Source organism: Myripristis murdjan, chromosome 6 (genome assembly GCF_902150065.1).
Source record: "Myripristis murdjan chromosome 6, fMyrMur1.1, whole genome shotgun sequence".
NCBI lineage: Eukaryota > Metazoa > Chordata > Actinopteri > Holocentriformes > Holocentridae > Myripristis > Myripristis murdjan.
This window is the reverse complement of record NC_043985.1, coordinates 8,628,687-8,650,694: the sequence shown is the minus strand read 5'-3', so window position 1 is coordinate 8,650,694 and position 22,008 is coordinate 8,628,687. Positions and strand designations below refer to the sequence as shown.

The 22,008-nt window shown below is 42.8% G+C and overlaps 2 protein-coding genes across 2 annotated transcripts; one reads left to right on the top strand and one right to left on the bottom strand.

Moving 5' to 3' along the window:
- Positions 1-707: 707 nt before the first annotated feature.
- On the bottom strand, positions 708-12,509 carry gabarapl2 (GABA(A) receptor-associated protein like 2). The gene is made up of 4 exons (XM_030053235.1): positions 12,290-12,509; positions 10,632-10,687; positions 7,654-7,826; positions 708-4,508 (listed from the first exon to the last, which is right to left on the bottom strand). The coding sequence occupies exons 1-4, from the start codon at positions 12,321-12,323 to the stop codon at positions 4,394-4,396; spliced, it is 378 nt and encodes a 125-aa protein (XP_029909095.1). The 5' UTR covers positions 12,324-12,509; the 3' UTR covers positions 708-4,393.
- A 677-nt stretch (positions 12,510-13,186) lies between these two features.
- tmem231 (transmembrane protein 231) lies at positions 13,187-21,037 on the top strand. Its single transcript, XM_030054599.1, has 7 exons — positions 13,187-13,654; positions 14,142-14,308; positions 14,491-14,619; positions 15,848-15,991; positions 16,223-16,304; positions 19,103-19,208; positions 20,305-21,037. The coding sequence occupies exons 1-7, from the start codon at positions 13,516-13,518 to the stop codon at positions 20,465-20,467; spliced, it is 930 nt and encodes a 309-aa protein (XP_029910459.1). The 5' UTR covers positions 13,187-13,515; the 3' UTR covers positions 20,468-21,037.
- The last annotated feature ends 971 nt before the right edge of the window (positions 21,038-22,008 follow it).

Sequence of the window (22,008 nt, the reverse complement as noted above, 5' to 3'; positions counted from 1 at the left end):
AACAGCATTTCCTTTTTCATAGGCCTACCCACTAACTTTCTGTGGGCAAAGTGGATCAGTAACTGAAAACCAACGAGATGTTTGAGTGATAAAATATTTAGTCATCGGTCACAAACATTCACTGTAAACTTTTCCTGAATTCTCCCCAGATGTCGTAATTTCCTTAAGGCATTTCTTTCTGCTCCCCTGACTTTATTATCTTTTTTTTGGAGCTGGTCCTTACTCTGTCATGGCAAAAACTCCAGAGCTGAGCCGAGACTCATTTTGATGAAGGCTTGGTGAGGGCCACACTTTGCCAGACCAGGTTTATGTCGGTGTGGAAGAAGAAGTCGGCGGCTCGCACCGCGCCGGCATTCCTGTCTAACAATGATCCCTCTGTTAATTCTCCTGGTTTTGCTGCGGTTACTCATGTTTGTCACTCGGGGTCAAAATGTAGAAACGTGCTCGAGGCCTGATTTCTTATTTAGATAATTCTTTTATGGCAGCCAAGCCCGGCCTGTTAGAGCAAACTGTTGTATCTAGAAGGAAATAAATGAAAATGGTGATGTTATTCCTCTTGTTTACATCAGTCCTATCCGTCCCGCTTTATTTCTGTGTGACTCCTCTGTGGATTTGCCTTTCAGATGTGAAGACTTTATTGTTGTGTCTCTCCAGATTTTGATAAATGAAGTGTTTTCCTTGTCAATAAAAGTCCCAACACTTAAAAATCATTTTACATTTGTTTTTATTGGTCAGGTCATCCAGCTACCTTCACCTTTTTGAAATATCTAAAATTCTTTGACGTTTTTAAGATATAATAAACAATCAAACAACACTGATGAAAGAAAACAATAATGTATATCATAGCATTCGATCAATATATTACACTTCTAGGAATACTGTCAGTGTTACATCCCATGTTTAAGAGCCTGAATCGGCTTTATGGTGTACAAATGTGGAAGGTAAAAGGGCTCAAACGATGGAAACACCAGATTTCATAAACCAATTCAGCACCAAAACTACAATAACAGCCAAATCGTCAGTGTCTGGGGAAAAAAAAAAAGATGCATTACTGATTTTTCATTGTCATCTTTGAGAAATGTGTTCAAATTACCTCAAGAGCTCATCAGAAATTATGAGACGTGTCGGTGGGAAAGTGGAGTGTATGATGCGTTTTATATTCTCACGACAGTCTGTATAAACACGGTGTTCAAAATAAAATAAAAACTCTAACACATCATAAGCACATTAAAAGTTAATTTTGAGTGTGAGATAATCAGAAAATTGAAATTGAAGATAGAATTGGCTTGGGTTCAGTATATTCTGAGTTAACTCTATTTAAAGTGAACCCTGTTGCTCATGTGGATAAACTCTTTCTAGTCATAAAGTGTTTTTGATGACACTCATATCTGCTCATCACGTGCTGACGCGGTGGACTGGAGCTGCAGCGCTGACAGGATCCGGCTGCAGGTTCAGAGAGTTGGGGTGATGGCAGTCAGGAATCCAGGGAGAACTTTGTAATCAAGGTTTTTTTTTGTTTTGTTTTTTGTACCTACTCTCCCTCAGCCCGCCTCATGCTCTTCCACTTACGGCAGTGATTTCCTAAAGATTGCAGAAAGCCCCATGACAGCCACTAAAAACAAGGATTGGACATTTACATACAGAAAGCTAGATAACTAGTTTGTATGATCACTCTCATGGGATGTATGGTGGTGTTTGCTCTCTCACACAAGTCTGGTAGATCCTCCAAGGCTGACCCGTCAGCGCCATCCTTGTTGAGCGAATGAGCGCTGCACTGGGATCCAAGATGAATAAAGTTGATCTTGTAAAAAACACAATTTCAAACCGTGGCCGATGTGTCATCGCTGCTCTCTTTCAGCCCTCCTGCTTGCTAACTGTTGCGTAGTAATACAGCCAAAGTAGTTCCCACCAGTTAGCAAGGGGGTGGTACAGTTGATTCTGGATGACAGCACCCCCGGTGAAGTGCTCCTCTCACAACAGGGAGGGTGCTGACAGGCCAAACCTGGTGCATCTATTACACTCATATGCAAATTCTGCTGTACGGTAAGAACCCAAACTGTCGCTGTAAAACTCGCTATAGCTGCTGTGTGTGACTGCTGAGTGTTGGCGGTAAATGTTGACTCTGGAAAGAAGCCGTTATTCTGATTCTGAGGTGCTGACACCATAACCTGAAATTTATGAGTTGCACTGCTAAATTAAAATTAACACAGGGATGCAAGGTGCAACACCGTAAGTGCTGGATGTTTCCTTTAGTGCTGCCGCCCGCAAACCGTTTCTAAACTGATGGTATATTTAAAAAAAAAAAAAAAAAAAAAGATAACAATCATAACTCCGTTTTAAGCAATCTCTTGCGCATTAACAATACATCAGAGATTTAACAGTTCAGAGCGGCTGCAGAGCTCATGACAGGATATTAGAGGGAAAATTCCACCCTGACAAATCTCTCTCTGTTTAAAGAGAAAACCCTGAAATTTGCATGAAACCTGACCCCTAGTGGTGAAAAGTAGGGTGGCTGATGACATCACCTGCCACCAAAGACCAGCCGCCCTACTTTTCACCACTAGAGGTCAGGCTTCAAAACAGATTTGGGTTTGGGATTCAGTTCCTCTTTAATGATTTAGGGTGTGTGACTGTTTTTAAGGTAAATTTCGGCACTTCCGATGGTGCTCATCACCCGTCGCCTGTCACCCATTAAAAGAACAAAATTTCCAAAAGATCATAATGCAAACTATCTGGCACTGAGTCGGGCGAGCTTTCAAATCTTCTAAAGTTTCCACTGTGAATCAGGTCAATATGTCTGCATCCATCCACTTTTCTTCCTCATTTTGTTCCGGAGTTAATGCCAGTTTCACGTCAGCCGTCAAAAAGAACCTGGAATTAGCTTTTGTGTGGTTGGTCCATGAACGTGCCTTGAATTTCTAGGTCCTTTTTGTTGTTTGGGTGATGTTTTTTGATTTATTCAAAGGGACGACTGTGCAAATGTTGACAAAGTGACATCATGTTGAAATATGTCCAGCGCAGCCATAATGGAGTTTGTGTAAAGTTCAGATTTTGGTGCCAGTACCTCAGAATCAAAGACTGAGGGCTCCTTTATGCAGCCGCCGTTTTTCACAACAATCACACAGGGAGAGAAACTCATCCTAGAAGAGGCACAGATGCTAATTTCTCCATCATCGACAGTAGCCTCAACAGACCAGAATGCAACACTGCCACAAGACATGCATTCTGATCATGGGTGGCCACACTCGCTTCTGCTTGACTGGAAAAACCCGCTGCGTTATCCCACAGATAAAATTCCTGGGCCTCATCGGGCCAGTTCTTTTGGCGGTTGTCAGAAAGAATTCTGGAAATGCAGGAAATCACAAACTGAGGTAGAGGTGCAGTGAGGACATAGCAAAATAAAACGCTTGATCGCAAAGTAACTCGTGGAATGCCCTGATCAGGAGATTTGATCATCCGACAGATTCTTTTTTTTCCCCTTTTGGGTCAAATTGGTGATATGATCTGATAACAACATAAGAAAACCTGACCTCTGCTCCTGACGGGCTTACAGGCTGCTTGTCGTGCAGCACAGTGCGTCTGCGGTAAAGTGTTGATGTGTTTGGCTGATGGTTTGGCCCTGAGCTGGACAGACTGGACGCCGGCCGCCTGGTAACCAGCGTGTCGTCGGCTCAATCTGCTTAGTGGCTTGTTGCCATTCCTGCGTTCACAGTCTATCATCCTGCCGAGTGCACCTACAGATTTAAATTTACATACTGAAGTCTAAATACATACAAATGCATCCATAGCATGGTTAATGATCACATGATTATAAGGATTCTTCTCCCCGATGTGGTTTTTCTATGACTTAATCAAGCTTTGCTGAAAGAAACGAAGCGTTACCGGGTGGAGTGAAGTGTGATCGCTGGAGTGTGTGCATGTGTGTGCGTTAGAGCCCAACAGGTTTCTTGTCTGATGCTGATTATAGGAAAATTAATGTTATATGATGTACCTATGTGGGATAATGATTTTACTGAATTTTTTTTTTTTATGGTGATGTAAAAATTATGGCGTGTTGAAAAAATTTCTTACAATCTTTGAGTTTGAAAGAGTAGCTTTTAAACGTTTTGTTTATTCTGGCAACTTTTAGTTTTGGATCCACACAGGTCTGCCTGAGATGCAGGTGTTGGTAACGTAATCATGACTGGTTGTGCTGAAGTGCTGCTTGTGCTGACCGTGTCGGTGCGTCACACGTGTAACACGTCAGTACCGATATATCCGTCAAAGCTTAGCGTCAGACAATAACAGTGTGCACCAGTAGATGTCGGGCCCTGCTGTCAGTGTACGTGTGTGTGTGTGTGTGTTCATGTGTGTGTGTGTGTGTGAGGGAGACAGAGTGGCATACAGCACAGCGTTAACCCCGCGATGTATAAAAGGCCTCGAAACCGAAGGTGTTCTCTCCGCTGTAGGCCACGTACAGGAAGCCGTCCTCGTCCTTCTCCTTGTCGTACAGCTGGCCCATAGTCAGACTGCAACACACAGGACACACACATCATCAGCCAATCAGCATCTTTCAACTTCATCATCATCATCATCATCATCATCAGTACCAGAATTTAGATACAAAAGTTTCATTTTACTTGTAAAGTGAAACTTCACAAGTGAAAGTGATGTTACACCGTCTCTGAGTGGATTAAAGCTGTTATTTTTCAGAGTGTTAGCTGGGGGGAAGTCCAGCTCAATGGCAGGAGGCTAACAGTTAGCATGTGGAGCCTCCAGCCAGGATCCAGCGCTCAGTAACAATGAGAGGAAGATAGCACCACTACTGTCCTACAGAACAACTGAGAGGGGAGGGAAATAATATCAGCATTTTTCAAAATGGGTGGACTATCCCTTTAAGGTGATCCCATAGACCACTGTTTCTCAAATGGGGGTACGCGTACCCCTGGGAGTACGTGGAGGAACTCCAGGGGGTACGTGAGATTTTAAAATATATATATATATATTTTTTTTTTTTTTTTTTTTTTTTTTTTTTTTTAAATAGCATCCATGCAAAGTTCCTTAAAAATCAGTATTTAGGCTAATAAATATTCATTGAAATATGAATGGAAGTTCATAAATGGAATTTTATATTGAGTATTCAATTTCATCATCCTGAAAAATCCCCACTAAAAATGCTTTGCGCTGGTTAGTTGGTACTTGGCTGAAAAAAAAAAAAAAATTTCATAGGGGGTACATCACTGAAAAAAGTTTGAGAACCACTGCCATAGACAACCAGTGTGATATCCATCAGTTCTACTCTAATTCTATAATAAATCAAGCTGCATCCCATCAGGGGTTGTGACTACATTGCCATTCTAATTTTTAATAAAAGGACAGCATCAGCCCGATCAGCAAACTGATGTAAAACGGCGGCTGTGATTACATGTCTTATTGTTCAGTGTGAATCAATCAGTTGTGTAAAGGAAACACGGCTGTAGTGTTTACTTTCAAGCTCTATTGAGTAAATGAGGGTGTCTCCCTCCTGAGATAATGCACCTGGTCTCTAGTGCAGGTGAACCCTCCTCTGACACAAAGCCTGTCTGAGGCTCCTGGCACCCGACAGGAAGGGTTTGACCGCCGTGCGAGGTCAGAGCAGCCGACGAGGCCCTGCGCACATCATCGAGCAGCGGGTGGCGCCAACAATGGCAAAGTTAAGGTTTATTATTCAGATGGAGGCCACCGTCACTGAGAGGACTCTTCAAATAACCACAGCTCAGGTACGTTCGTGTCAGAAGGCGCTCGTGTGTCTGCGTCTGTTGAGTGACCTTGTTTAACGCCGTGACTCACGCCGTACCTGCAGGTTTCAGAAAGCCCCGTTTATTACTTGATACTTGATACTTTCCGATAATATCTGGAATGAAACTGAACACCACATTCAAACGCCAAAACAAAGAAACACCGCAGGTTTGACCGGCCATCTCTGAAGGAGCCTTGATAACAAACACTCAACTAAAAAAAGGACAGAATGAAAGACAGGCTACAAGGAAAATCATTCATGCACATCAGGTCCAACTGTGTTTTTAGAGCAGGTTATGATGCATATTGTACTACTAATTTTGTTCTGAATTAACGCAAATGATGGAAATAAACCTATTCAAGACCTTTGGATACTTGACTTAAATCTGGATGATTTATTAAAAGAGATTTTCAGAGTGGATTCCCTGGACTGAGGCTAACTACAGTGAATTTGAAGCCATATTGATACGACACAGAGCTTCGAGAAATGGGTCAGAGTTTGCAGCCACTTGTGCATCATATTAGCATGTTAATAGCCACCAGAGGAAACAGATAAGTGGTGGTCGATCAGTTTAAATGCAGGCAGGTGTGGCCACATCCCCTTTCACAGGGAGATGGATTTCACACAGACAATTAAGAAACACATATGCTGTTAGTCTTCAGTTACAGCGATGGATGGATAAGGCAGCACACATCCACGGGATCTTATTTAGGTGTTCACTGCATATTTACTTTAAGTAGGCCACAGCTTTGCAAATGCATATTTAATTACATCAGTGTCGACTGGTTATGCGACTGCATGCGATTCACATGCATGGTGATGTTGCCTCAACGCGAACACCAGGAGTTTCTCCAGCAAACTGAATCAGGTCCACTGGACTTAGTTATGTGCCTGGAAGATGTTTCGCTGTCGATTCAATTTCCTTGAGATGCCGATGACATGGACGAATGAGAACATGCACAGAAAAATACCAGGAGTTCCTCTGTCCAGCCAGTGCCAGAACACTTTTGCAAATAAGTTCTCATTCGTTAGCAGTTTGGGATTCTGTTTACATACTTTAAAGCAGAGGATGAGTTTGTTGTTGTGTACTTTTTAAAGTGAGGTAAACCTTCTTCTTGGATATGCTGCCCTGTTTTAAAGGTGCTACACGCAGCATTTTAACATATTCAAATTGTTGAAGAAAGTATTCGTATAAATACTCAAAACAAACAGCACTATCGCTGAGAAGACTGGCAGCCTGTCCCTGCTTTTGACATTTAATTCAGTAGGAAATCTGCTGTGTTGCTTTACGGCACAAAACAGGAAGAGGGGCACTGTTTTTCCAACCGCTAACAAGGCTTGAGTTTTCATAGTTGTGCAGCAACAGCAGAGGCTGATGAGAAAACGTCAGTTCCGACATGTTGATCCTCCTCCGTGAAGCCAAAGATGCAAAGGAGGGGAAGCAGGGACATGATGCATCATCGACCTTGTGACAGGAAGCAGCGGCGATTATGAAAAATGTGTGATGCTAGCCAATATTTTCATTTCAAATTACTCTTACACCCATAATACCAACACTTGAAGGCAATTACGACCTTTGTGCGCTCAGTTCTGGGCATTTTCCCTGCTCCTGTTCCACCTGACAAACTGTCATTTGCAATAGAAGCACAACATTTGAAAGTTATGAAATTTAAAGCTTCAGGTGTTGCACCTCGCATTATTCTTTGCTTTACAGAACAGAAAGTTAAAGCTGCATGGAAGTTTTTACACTTAAAAATATTGCCTGGTGCAGCTTCACCTGTCCTGCTGATGTTTCATATTAATTGCCACAAAATACACCACTGGCTTTACAAACACACTCATGGGCGAGGCTCGAGCCCCTCGGGATGCGCCGAGCCCCCCCGCTCCCATCGCACCTGGACTGGGGGACCGTTTTGTCGACGAAAAGGAAGATGGCTTTCTCTGAGGGCAGCTGGATGCGTTTCCTGATGATCCACATGAACTGGGCCACCGTGATGTCAGAGGGCACCAGGTACTTCCTCTTGTCGATGTCCACTATCTGCGAGCCGGACACCTTCTCCACAATCACCTGGACGCACGGACACAAGCAGATTAGTGACGTGCAGCAGCCTGCCTGAATACACTCTGACTAACATCTGATCTGTGGACAGCCATTGTTAACTTAATGTCATTACTGCTGCAGGACCCTGTTTATTCGCAACCGTCAGGAACAGATTCTCGTAATTCATGAGAATGAAATGTCAGGAATGCTGACAAGTTTATTTTTTATTGGCGCACAAACAACAGACTAGTCTTCCTGAGGTCCGTTCAAAACACCAGGATGAGATGCTTAAGATCGAAATCACCATTACAACTTTCACAAGGTCAATACAATCGAAACCAAACACGCGTACCAAAATTGCAACCACCAGATACAATAAGACAAGCGACGAAATCTAGCCTTTTTCACTGCATTAGCTCTGGGAATTGGTCGAAAGCCGTCCTGTGGAAGCTCCTCTGCAATGATGAGAAACAACCGTAGGATAACAGATATACATGACATTCCTATTAAGTAACAATAATCTGATGGATGATCTAATCAAAATGTTAAAGCCACCAAAGAAGGAAATGCATTTCATCTACATTCGATCTCGAGGAACAACGGAGAGCAAGTCTAGCAGTCCTGTTTGGTGCAATTTGCAGTTTCATAAGTTGAGTCTTTAAAGCACCAAAATGTGGAGCAATCATCAAGATGACGTTGACGCTGCAGTTTGTCCGTCTGGTCAAAGTGAAGCTGCTGGCTCGGACAGTGACAGTCTCACGCCTCGAGAAAGAGCGTCCCTGCATCCATATCAGCAGTCGTGCATAAGTCACACCGCCTTGTCTCTGCCCCTTTATAGACATTTCATTTCAAACATCGTCAAGGAATTCTTTACAAATTACAAATAGTCCTAAAAAACATCCACTGCTGATGTTGTTGCTCGTTCCACGTGTTTGATAGACGTGCTGGTTCGGTTCACAGCTCATTAGGCCTGGATACATGAGGTTTTGCGGTATTCTATCTTACTTTTCCAGCAGTGCTAACATCCTGTGCTTCATGTCCCAACCAAACGGCATGGTGGGAGGAACCTTAATTCAGGAAGCTTAATTAGTTCACCGTCTCTTTTTTCTGTTCTTCCCAGCAGAGCTTCCGCTGAACAGGTGCGGGATGAAAAAGGGTCAGCGGGATCGGGTTCAACAGGCTTTGTCTGAACACAAAGGGCCCAGACACACGGAACACAAAGAGGCATTTCCTAGGCCAGGTCAGTTTTAACGCCTACTGTTTGTCCACTCGTGGCACAGGGTCACTTCGTGAGCACCTCGACCTGAGGAGTCAACCCGCTCGCGTCTCCTACAGTCAGCACGCCAGCGCTCGCCTCCTCGGCAGCTGCTTTACAAAGGTAATGAGAGGGTCCGTGGGCATTTCATATCCAGTGTGGAATGAATTATAATATCAGCAATACAACTGCCAAATTACACAGACACACAAGATATAAGTGCAGGTCACAATTATCCTAGCCAAAATTAGGATAATCATCCAAATCTGCTTAAATTAACTTAAAATGAAACATACTGGAATCACTTTACCTGGCATTTGGTTAAGAAACAAATATTTCTATGGCACATACTTTATAAATCAGGAAATCATAGGAATGTACATGAGCAGGCTAGACAGCTTTTTCTAGTCACTTGCGAGGATATTAACAATCATCCAAATTAACGATTATCCAGATTAGGAAAATTCACCACAGTCACTTTTTTCTTGAGGATTTTTAATCACGATAAAATCCTATATCGCTCCATCCCTAACATGATATATGGTAGGATTCAGGTGGCTCACAACTCAACTGCTGTGGGTTTTTGAAGACCGATGCTCACGCTGACAGTTGTGTGTGAGTTAATGCAGTTTTTAACAGCGAGGGCCAGGCTCGTAACCCACACCGCCGCACCGGACGGCAGATGTGATGCTGAAACGCAGCGGAGGTGTGGGTGAAATACTAGAGGGCTCTGCTGGCGTGGGCGGGGGGGGGCAGAGGGAGGCCGGGGTGGGGTGACAGAGACGAGGTAGTGACAGCGGTCCCACGAAAACCTGGTCCTCTCTGCTCTCCAGAATCCCTGGAATACTGTGCAATCTGAGATGTGAACACGGCAGCACGTCTCTAACGTTCTGCGACACTCTGATGGTAGAACGTCTTGGTCTCACATGTCTGCAGGGTTAAGTGGTGTTCACGCTCAACTGCGATGGAAAGCAGACTGTTACCGCTTTAGAAGAACTACAACAATACACCAAGAAGGAAGATTATTTTCCGCTCATGGAATCGCTCTGACTCAGTGAAAGGAACAACTGCCCCAAAATACAAATTATCTCGACAGGTTCTTGTTTGTTATCTGGCAAGACTTCCGGTCTGTCTCCCTTTACTGCGATACAGGCATGGGTGTTACTTTTGTGGGGCTTAAACTGTCAAAAATGTACATGTGAAGAACCCGACAGCAACAGCTCTTTCCTAAAACAACGACAGAGATGTCTGACATGACCCACAGCCCTCTGGCGGCCAAGAGCTGGGCTGGGAGCTACTTCCTGACAAAGAACGCTGGTAAACTGTATCCGCCTCTGATTCATGCATGGACATCTGGATGGATGAATTGCTCCTGGGGGTAAATGGGAAAATCGTGTTTTTTTGTGAATATTGGGCGAACTGTTCCTTTGGTCGTTTAATCAGGATTCATCAGTGCCACTCACTGACCCGTCTTCTCCCCTTCATCCCTGCCATTCGCTCACTCAATTGTCATTCACTCCTTCCTATCTCATCTCTGTCCCATCCCCTGACACACACACACTCACACACACACTCACCGGCACTCGGTCGGGATATTTGTTGCGTATTTTGGCTGACTCCACACATCGGTGCTCTGAGGGAGAGAAAGGAAACAAACAGGAAGTCAGAGATTAAATGGATGACCAAGGGCTCTTAGGAGCTTCCCCTGATGTGCTGCTGCCAAATACAGCCCGGCCACGTCCGACATATTGCTCCATATGCAAGATCAGGCCCGGCAGACTGACAAACTGGGTCCCTACTTAAAGTGGACGACTGCGGCAATCTATACAAGGGAGGAGGAGGAGGAGGAGGAGGAGGAGGAGGAAGTGCTTGGAGTCAGGCAAAATTTCTCTATCAAAGAATTTCCCAATGCTCAAACCTCCTACTAACAGACATTATAGCAAATACACTCAGTTTCTGTTTGGAGATCACAATCATTTTTCTGTGAAGACCCCAAACCAAGTCATTATTTTTTAGTGGAAGCAAGTGAAAGTTAACATTTTAGCATTCCCAATTCTTTTCAGTGAAAACATGACATCAGTGCATCCCGACTCCCAGGTTACTCTTTGAGCCGGAGCAGATGCAGCAGGCAGACACTGAGCAGGGAGGCCTGGGGAGGGTGACAAGGTGTGGTGGATCCATTTAGGTCCAGCACCTCCCACTCTGCTTTATTAGCCTAGATAAGAGGCCTACTTCTGGAAATGGATGTCTGTACAAAATGGGCAGCAGTGTTGCATAAAAGAGAGCTGAGGTTACTTGGAAGAGAGTAAAAAAGCAGAGGCTGAGAGCAGGAGAGAAGCTAAAGTGCTCTTGGTTTCAGCTGCCGGGAAATGTTGAACAAAAGCAATATAATAACATATATGTATGTTTAACCCCCTTCATTCATGCCATTTGACTTGTGTGACGGTAGGCCAAAGACCCATGATGGGGGCCCTTCCTTCAGTACGGTCTGTGGTAATAACCTCCAACCAAACTCCATTCGTAAATTAGCAATCTAGGAAGGCCTCGGCCATAACAAACCGTGCACACCTGGAGGATTATGGCTTTCAACACTGAGCCAACATTTAACATGCATCCTCCAATTCGGCATACATCCAATACAACAGGCAGCGCTTATTTCTATTAAATGTCTACTTTTTGAACGGAGGTACTTGCTATTTCCACAATCATCTGCAACCCAAATACACCGTGAGAACCAGATGGAAAAGTAGAAACTGTGATGCTATTAAGTGCTGCTTGCTGGATGAAATATAAGCCGAATCAGTCGGTGTGTGGCATGCTTTGAGACACGTAAAGCAAGGCAACGTTAACTGGCGGATTTTTGCACAGACTTTGGTGTGACGCTCTTTCTGTTTGAGAGAGGGCAGCGCCTGTTAGGGCTACAAGCCAACTTCCTAACCCGATCTGTGGGCGCTGTGCAAGGTGAGCCCTCATCCCCTCCGCTCTGACGGGAGACGGCTGGCATTTTACTAGCAGGAAGAGCACACAGCGGCTCTTTTTTTTTTTTTTTTTTTTTTTTTTTGCAAGCCAAGAAGCCATTATATATCTACAGCAGCCACAGGGTGCCAAGGCAAGCATGCATGTCTGCACCTCAGGGATGACATGGCAAACTCCAACCGGAGCTAAAGGAAACTACAGGAAAGGAGGCTGCATGATAGTGCGAGCATCTGTTTCATAACAATCAAAATCCCTTTACCGAGGGAATGATCCTCTTTAAACATCCATTTCATTTTTGCTGGCTCCCCACACTGAGGCGTGACGCTAGTGTCGTGGCGCAGACGTCTAACAGAAGCGGCTAATGTCGATGCAATGGAGCAAAAATCCAGGTAGAAAAAGATCAAAACAAAACGTCAACAATGTCTCTCTGCCAGAAGCTTCCAGCCCCCGTCTGTCCGGCCAGGAGGTGACGTCACTGTTTGGGCAAACCATTCCCCGCGGAAGAGGGGGGGGCGGGAGGGGTGATGCCTTCAGGGGCCGCCGGTCACTTTCCTGAAGCTGTTGTTCACTCTGATGATCCTCTATGACGGCTTTATGTGGATACGTCTGTAGATGCTGTGCCGGAATGCTTCACAGCTCTATGCTTTAAAATCGCACCAAAAAATAATAAAAAAAAAAACACAGTTAAAATATTACAATGACATTTTAAATTCTCCCTCATCTGTGTGTCTTACAGTTGTGCTCCTCTTTTATTTTATCCTTTTGTTTTCAGCTCATTTTGCTTATCTGTGTTGGTAATTACGTTTTGTTTGAAGTAACATATATAACATTTTACAACCGATATATTGAAAAATATCATATTATTATTATTATAATTATTATTATTATTAATAGTAGTCGTAGCAGTGGTAGCAGTATTTAATGGGTTAAACTTGGTAAAAAGTTAAATACTTCTTTTTATTATGCCATAAGTGGATTTTTGGTCAGTCCGGAATTCAGTCATACGTGAGTGCTAGTATTAGTATTATTGTTGTTGTTGTTGTTGTTGTTGTTGTTGTTGTTGTTGTTATTGTTATTGTTATTAGTATTAGTATGAGTATTAGTGTTAGAGGGGAGAGCCCGTGCATCGGGTGCCGTGGCCATGGTAACAGCGGCAGCCATGGTAACCGTAAGACGCTATGCTACCGACCGGAAGTAGCCGGGACATGGCGCGGCTTACAGAAGCTAGTTAGCGATCGAAGTAATGAGCTTTTTATTCGGCTAAACTGGCGTCCTGAAAGCGCTTTGCTGTGAGGAGCTGGTAGATGGCGGCTGGTCTATGCTCCGTCCTCCCTCTGCAGCCTGTGGACGCTTAGTTAGCCCCTTCGCTACAAGGACTCCGTTAGCATCCAGGCTAGCTCGGCTGTTTCCCAGCTAAGTAATCACAGCTCATTTTTGCAGGACTGAAAGTTTTTTTCCCCCTCTTCCAAGTCTGTTTACTTTGTTATGGCTTTCTATGAAGTCTACTCTCATCCGGCTGTGATTCGCTACAAAACCAGCGTTTGCACGAAAGCCACCGTGTTTCTGGTCGCTGTCTTGTGCCTCACGTACATCTCACCACTGCTGGTCGCTTACAGGAGCCAAGGTACAGCCTGCTCAACTCTCCTCTGCTGCAGCGACATACCTCATAGTTAAAGTGACCCAACAAGTATCCTCTAAATTGTAAATAGCATTGCATTTATTAAACTGACACCGATGGAGCAGCAATATGACCGCATTCAGACCCTTAGATAGGATGGAGTTGGGTCCACTTCCTGTAGAGTTGTAATGTGCAGAATCATCTTCATCTAACAAAAGGAACATCGTTGGTAAAGATCTGCCCTCTGGCTTGGATAGTAATAGGAACAACTCTCACCACAGTGATTGCTTCTAGAAATAATGTCCATGCATCTATATCAACAGTAATGCATAAGTCACACCACCAAAAAAAAAAAAAGAAAAAAAAGTCAATTTTCTTTTCTCATTCCACTTATTTGATCGTCTGGCTGGTTCAGAGTGTGTTGGTGGATAAATGAGATTCAGCTGTGTTTTATTGCAATAAAAATCTGATGCAATGGCTCATTTTATTTGAGGTTTCTGGATAAAGAGGAGCACCTATGAGGAGCAGCCGGTCGTGAGGTTCCAGTATCAGACTCTTCTGGTGGCAGCAACCAGCACCAAAGGAGACTATGTTGCTTGGAGCACCTTTCCACATTTTAACAACATGCAGGGCGCCAACCTCCGGATCCCCACTGTCTCCGTAAGAAGTTTTGCTGCAGTGTGTGAAACAGTATGGAGATGATTTGTCTGCTTGATTGACAGTCACACTGATGAATGTGTTTGTTTGTGAGTATGCATGTATTAGACGTCTTACGTGTTGTGTATTGATGCAGCTGTGTGTGTCTGTGTGTGTGTGTGTGTATGCATCAACACGCTCTGCAGGTGAGAGAGGAAGATGAGAACCATGACGGGAAGTTGGACCGTCTGATCTTCCGACTGCAGCTTCCTCTGAAACCCGAGGAACAGGTGTACAGTGTCCAGCTGCTGCTCACCTTCAGCTACCAGCTCTTTGTATGTATCCTGCTGCAGCACCTAGACCGCCCAACCACCGATACACACCAGATATCCTTCCTCCAAATCAGGCCATTTCTTCCATTCATTCCACTTCAATATGAAAACGAACTTTCAGAGACTTCAGGCTTTCCTCACACCAGCATGCCATCACCATAATAAAATCCTCATTACAATCACATTAGTTTTCCTAAAAGCAGGAGCACTGTTGTATTTTGATGACTCGAAATTGGGCAGGGTGAAATGCTCCTTCCGCCAGGGAAAATAGTCCCCCGGGGTAATGTTTCTTTTACCCAGCAAATTATCAGTTCTGTGGCTTGCAAATGCTGACGACTTTGTTAGCCACAGAAGCAGAACATTGTAAGGCGACTGTTTCAACCAAAAATGTATGTTTGAAAATCAAGGGATTTTGGTTTCAGGTTGGACAATCTTAATTTCACTACATTGTTTGCATGGTTTACAAGATCTTGCAATGCAAAATGTGTGGAAATTGTAGTAAATGGGCCAAACTTTCAAAATCACTGGTATGATCCTTTTCAAAGCCAGTGAATATTGTACAATTTAGCCAATATCATTAACCTACTAGTTGGAAGGCCAGTATCAATCTTATTTAAAAAATGCATTTACTGCCAATAGCCAATACTATTGCGTATCATCATTAAATACAAGTAATTTTGTTGATTTTTTTCATGTGAAAAAATTCAGGCATTACAAGGATTTCCTCAGTATTTATTCCTGTAGACGTGGAGAAGCTAAAACAGCATTTAGACCACAGAAACCTCAGATACCATTATTGTTGTTTTTATTATCATCATTATTATTATTGGTATTATTATTAGAACAGTATTAATTCTATATTGGTATATGATTGTGTGGAATCTGATCAGAATGTCCCAAGAGAGTCAGTCAGGTGAGGGGCTTCCTGATCAAGACAAGCCATGTTTTATCGATGAACTCTTCAAGAAATATAGAAATCAGTCAAAGTGTGTCTCATCCATGTGATCGTGTCAGAGGCGGACCTGAGTTTCAGTTGTTGGTCTAAACAAACACTCACACACTCACAGCACTGTGTTTGCAGTTCACTGCATCTTACAGGATGGTGCACACGTCTGCCATCAGTATGGAAATTTTACAACTTTCCTCTGTCAGTCATAAGGTCATAGTCATTAGTGGCGACGTGTTTATGACCCTTTTGCCAGAATGAAAGCATTTCTTTGTGTTGATGCAGAGGATGTCCACCGTGCTGATGCAGAGCCTGGCCTACGTGCAGTACTCCTCCTCTGTGCCTGGAGCTCAGCTTTTCATCAGCGGAGACCTGAGGCTGCAGCAGAGAACCCCCCTGCCCCACCGCGGACTCTACACTGTTTACAATGTGTGTGTGTGTGTGTGAACATTCATAACTTAGCAAGCACCTTCCAACCCTCGTGGCCCATTCACACAACACGCGTGTCTCACTTCATTGCACTTAAGCATTCCTATTCCCCAGGGGCACACCTTTGATTGCAATGTAGGTAGATCAGAAATGTAAATTTGGCACATCCCTTATTTGTAAAGCTGTTGTTTTTTTGTTTGTTTTTGTACTTGTTTTCTTTCTTTGGCGAAGGTGTCGGTGGTCGACGGCTCCAGCCCATTTGCGAGTGCGTATGATCTCGTCAACATCATCGGGGCCTACCAGGACAGAAACTGTAAGTTTGCACCAGCAATTACCTTGTTTGTTCACTGTCAGGTATCTCCTATATCATTTGACTGTCAAAACACAATGCTACAATTTCACAACACTACACTGATCTGCCTAGAGAGATATGAGTATTGTTTGTATTATAAGAATACTCAGTTTAAGGACACCATCAGGAAGCTGCTAGCGTTGAACCTGCATAACCTGCTGGAGCCTAAAGGAAGGAAACAGTAATAATCATGAGATGAGTCATTCAGTTTTTTTCTGCCATCCAGATTGGCTTACATTAGGAGAGGGACAAAGAAAGCGTCAGCTCATAAAGTTGAACATGTTGGTGGATCTGCCGTGTGGTATATCCTCCGGGTCTGAGGATTTATCTGCACGGTCTTACAGTGACCAAACAATATGAGGCTATTTTCCTGGACTACATGCAAACACTGTTCCTTCATGATGTTCCATATTCCAAGATGACAATGCTCCCACACACACTGCTAAACAAATTGCTGGTTTTATGAGTCTGGCTCCTCCAGAGGTTGTGATCAGCAGATGGAAACATGACTGAACCTTTAGGGGAAGTTGATTTGCATCTTCATTCCAAATAACTGATGGCTTTCCTTCTTGAAAACAGATCTAACACCTCACTCCACTCTAGGCTTTAATCCTGGGAAAAAGGATTTCAGGGAATACTCATCTAAACTATTTCCCATTCACCAAGAAATAATGTGACAACAGGAAAAATAAATAAATAATAATAAATAAATATATTAATAAATAAATATATTGAACATATTGGTGATAGGGTTGAGTACCGAAACAAGGTACCAATAGGCACCGGTTCCGACGTAAATGGTAGTAACGAGACCGAATAAGAATGAAAAATTCGGTGCCTCGTTTTGGTGCTGGCCGCTGGTGTTCCAGCGCCAACTTGTGGTTGTTGAACGTGACGCCAGTGCCGCTACTCCGCACACTTGTTGATCAGAACTGATAGTGAGAGGATCAATAAAGATGCCGCAGGCAAAACGCTCCAAGGTTTGGCTACATTTCACGTCTAAGGAGGATGCAGACTCTGCGACATGCAACAGATACCTTAAAGCAACGTCATGCAAGGGAGGTAACACGTCGAATTTAATGAAACATCTGGCACATATGGAGTTTATTTAAAAGCCCAACAATGCTCCGTGTTTGATAATCTACGTCAGCGGTCCACAACCACCGGTCCATGGACCGGTACCGGACCGCGAGACATTCCCTACCGGGCCGTGCAGCCCGACTGTAACCCCCCCTGCCCCGCGGTTGCACACAAATGGCAGTTTATCAGTAGCATATGTTACTTGTATTTATATTGTTTAAATATTTAAGTTAATATTGTGTTCAATATTAATCCTACTGCAGAGACCCTATTTTAGATTTGGATGGTGAGGTGGAAAATGAGTCAAATAAGATGTTATTCTTTGTGTTGCTTGCTGCTGTAGCCTGCCAGTGTTTTCATGAATCATGATTGTGCGGGTGTTACCCCCGGCCCCTTGAACTTTGTTTTTGATATTTAATATCATTGCAAGACATGGTTTTTAAAAATTCTTTTCACGTCCTAATTTTTTACACCACCTAATTTTTTACACCTAATTTTTTACACCTAATTAAATATAAGAATATCGATAAGTACCAGCACCGAGTATCGATACTGTGAAAATCCTAACGATATACATACCTAATTGGTGATATGTCTATATGTAAAAAATGTAAGCCTACATTTTACATTCTTAAAACATATGCCACAGCTAGTGATGGGTCGTTCACGAACGAGTCGATTCTTTTGAATGGCTCTTTGAAGTGAACGAGCCAGATCCCAATTTCTTTGTTTTTTGCTTTAATTCACTCTGTATCGATTAATTTCAGTGTATTTGGTCATTTTTGAATGTTGTGAACAAAAAGAAAGAAGAAGGAGTCATGTGTGTGACTTGTTTGGCCAGCAGTAGCGATTCTGCCTATGTTGCCGCCCTAGGCGAAATTACTGGCTTGCGCCCTTCCATGTTACTACTCCTACCAAAGTTTGAATGATTCTGATCGAAATATTAACCCACACCTTCTTAGCATCCAGTACAGTCTGATACCACCCTGTTAGTCTCATGTGTAATGTTTAGGTCTTAATGGGTTAAAAATAAATAAATATAAAAATGAGCCAGTCTTTTGAACAGCTCTTTGAAAGGAATGGATACTCAAGATCCGGCTCCCTTTAAAGAGCCGTAAATCCCATCTCTAGCCACAGCCATGTGCATGCACCAGTGAAACACAAAGCTGCATGACTTTTTCTACTTTAGGCCTGCATTTTAGGGCTGGGATGACGCCTTGCCTGGTGACACAGTTAGTCGGGTAACTTCCTCTTGGCCCACTGAGTTCATCTGTTGCAGGCTCCAGCATGTAAATTAGGGGAGCACAACACTGTCTACCACCAGCTCTGCATGGCAATACCTCCAGAGCTCAAACAAAGAGGATGCAAAGTGTGTGCTCAGTGAATGAGCGAGCAGTTTGCATGTAAGGTATTTTTGATCCAGGTCTGCAAGCAACAAAAACTGATTTTATGCTCATAAAAAGCAAGATATTCCATGAACATGGTGTTTCATGTTCCTCACAGCAGCTACTCCTCAGCTCCTTCAGTTTAATGAGCTGCTTTGTTGATTAGTAGTTGTGTGTTGTTTTTTTTGGCCTGGATTTGAACCTGCAGCAGTGTGTGTGCACGTGGCACATGCCTCTTAATGTGCCATCCAAACATCCAAAACTTGGTCTATTTCCTCTTCCTCCGTCCCACAGTGACCACAGTGCTGTCCTGTCCTGGCCCGGTCTGGGTGGTGGGACGAGCAGCTGGCTCTCCCTTCCAGCTGGATGCAGAGATCCGCTATCCCATGGAGATCATCAGATATCCTTTACATACACTGTGTGTGTGTGTGTGTGTGTGTGTGTGTGTGTGTGTGTGTGTGTGTGTGAACCTGTTAGACAACACCAAATCTGTTCAGCTTCTCTGTGGGGAGCTGCAGTCATCTGACCACTGCCTTTGTGTTCTATAGGAATGTTGTTAAAAACCGGTTCGGGCGTTAGGCCTGGTTTTGGAGTAAGAGTGGAAAAACAGGTCTGGCTGTTTAGACTGATTTTCACAAGAAATAATTACACCAAATGCCTCCAGAATGCTTGCCATACTGAAATACATGTGAGACTTTTTTTTTTTTTTTTTTTTTTTTTTTTTTGTTAAAGACTACAGTATCTTAAAACAAGCACATATGTGACTGAGAGAGCAGCTATTGCAGGTACATGGATGTACAAACAAGCAATCGTCAGATTTGGACAAGCATGGAATTTGTTAACTGTGAGGAAATTAATAATGTTAATCTTGAATAGATGCTGATGATGATGCCGACTTTCTGCACCAATCCTGAAAAGCAGTGTGGCTCTAAAATCAAAGTCCACAGCTGTTAACCACATTATCTTGTCATGATGGCATATCTCTCTGACATGAGATCAGAACAGCTTCAACAGCTGTTTTAAATTAACTTTTATATTGTCATATTTTATACAAATGTTCTTTGTATTTGCCTTGCTGTTGAACTTATATCACTCTACATATCACTGTCACCAATCAGTGATATGTCTTTGATACTGCGCCTCATTGTAATATAATAATCTGCCATCATGTTTTCTCTGATGGATTAAAAAAAAACATTTAGATCTTGTTTCTTTAATATTTCATATTTAATATTTAATGGACATCAATGTCCAAGAGGCTCAACATCGATGCATTTAAAATATTTACAATATGACATCATGGCAGTGTAAAAATTATATTAAAACAACTTCACAATTTCTTCACAGTTTATCACTGAGTGTTTTACAAATGCATCGAGGTGGACCAGAAGACAGGACTGAAAAACATGATGCCAGATGTCATAAGTTCAGCCCAATAATTGCATGTTGCTGCACTGTTGAGGTTTGAGTTGAGTGTTTGCCTTAACCGGCTCCACCTATCGTCCTGGTTTCTGGGAAACGGTGAAGTTTGCCTGGATCCAGTATGTCAGCGTTCTGCTCGTCTTCCTCTGGGTCTTTAGGCGCATCCAGACCTTTGTTTTCCAGAACCAGGTGCTCCCTACAATACCAGTCCCACTGGGAAAACCTCACTTCTCATGATGCAGTGGGAACCGTCAAATTACAGCACAATAAATCCACAGTTATTTCAGGGGTAGACAGGAACTGCTCACTTAAGTAAGTTAACGACTGCTTTGCTGTTGGCGTAGAAGGAAAAGAGAAGCATAACCTCATATTTTTGTAGACACCACAGCTTTATTTACCAATCATCCGGTACAAGACAGTTTGGCTGGGCCACCACACCAAATCATTGCCTTTTTGTTCCATACCAAACATACCAAACAACTGGTTTATTTCTGTAAAACTTCATTCACAACAAACTGAGGTTATTGATCCACAAACGATTCTGACTTTACATTTTCACAGCCAGCCATGTACACAGACCCTCTCGGTTTTTAGCCCTCAGAAATGCATTTCCTGCCATGACTTTACAGCAGCTCTGCACTTGGCTAGTTTATAGAAAAACAGAAGAGTTTTGTGAGTTTAGATAATTTGTATATTTGATACTTTGTGATGGTTTAGGAAATGTTTTTGTGTTCCTAATTTGATACCTATACCTTTTTATATGTACATATATTTAGGTCACGGTTAATAAAATTCTTCACATTTTTATATAATGTACCTTGCTTTATTCCTGTCTGGTGTTTTCATACTGAAACGGGCACACTGGGCAGCAATCACACCAGGAAGATTTCAGTGGTATTTCATGGAAATTAAAACAAAAAGGTAGAACTGGGAAAATCCAGTTGAGGACATCCATGTTAATATGTGACTTATTACAGTTTCCTCTAAACTAACTGTAAGTAAGTCACTCTCACCTGACCATTAACACTGACAAACAATTGGCTGAGAATATGAGAAACAGTCACTGACTGAGAGACTCCAGCTGTCACCTCAGAAAGTCCTGCCTTCTTTATACCAGGAAAGAGCAAAACAGCCTAACCCATTTATTTAAAAATTGAAACACTGAATTTTCTGTTTTTATATATTCATTTAACATTGTTCTGTAGCGTGATAGATCCATTGCAGGGTCACTTGTACGGTCTCCCTGCATTTGCATGAACAGTGATGTAAAAACTATCCAAAAGTCATACTTGAGTAATAGTAAAGATATCTTGCTAAATTTGCTGGTAATAAATGTACCTAAGTATGAAAAGTACATCTCGCTATCTCTCTCCCTCTCTCTCTCTCGCCCCATTTAAAAAAAAAAAACCTCTGCAATATATATATAACACTGCAAATTAGGATACACTTAAAAAACAAAAAGCAAAAATATACCATTCTTTTTCTCAAGTTGTTGCATAAATGTAATAAGCGGCTGAAGAAAACATGTTGCTGCAATATTTTTTCCAAGGATGGCAAAGACATGACCTAACTGACTTACAGTCATAACCAATTTATGCCTAACCCTGTCCAACAAGCAAAAATCATCACCCAAAATGTAAAAAATGACTTCGCCATCCTTGGATCATTCAGTGCCGACAGCTGCTTAGCGGTGTTGTTATGTAATATCACAGACGTCGGCAAAACCCAAATACCTGCCGGAGTACAGTGCTGCCTCCTCACCTAATGCGTCAGTGCAT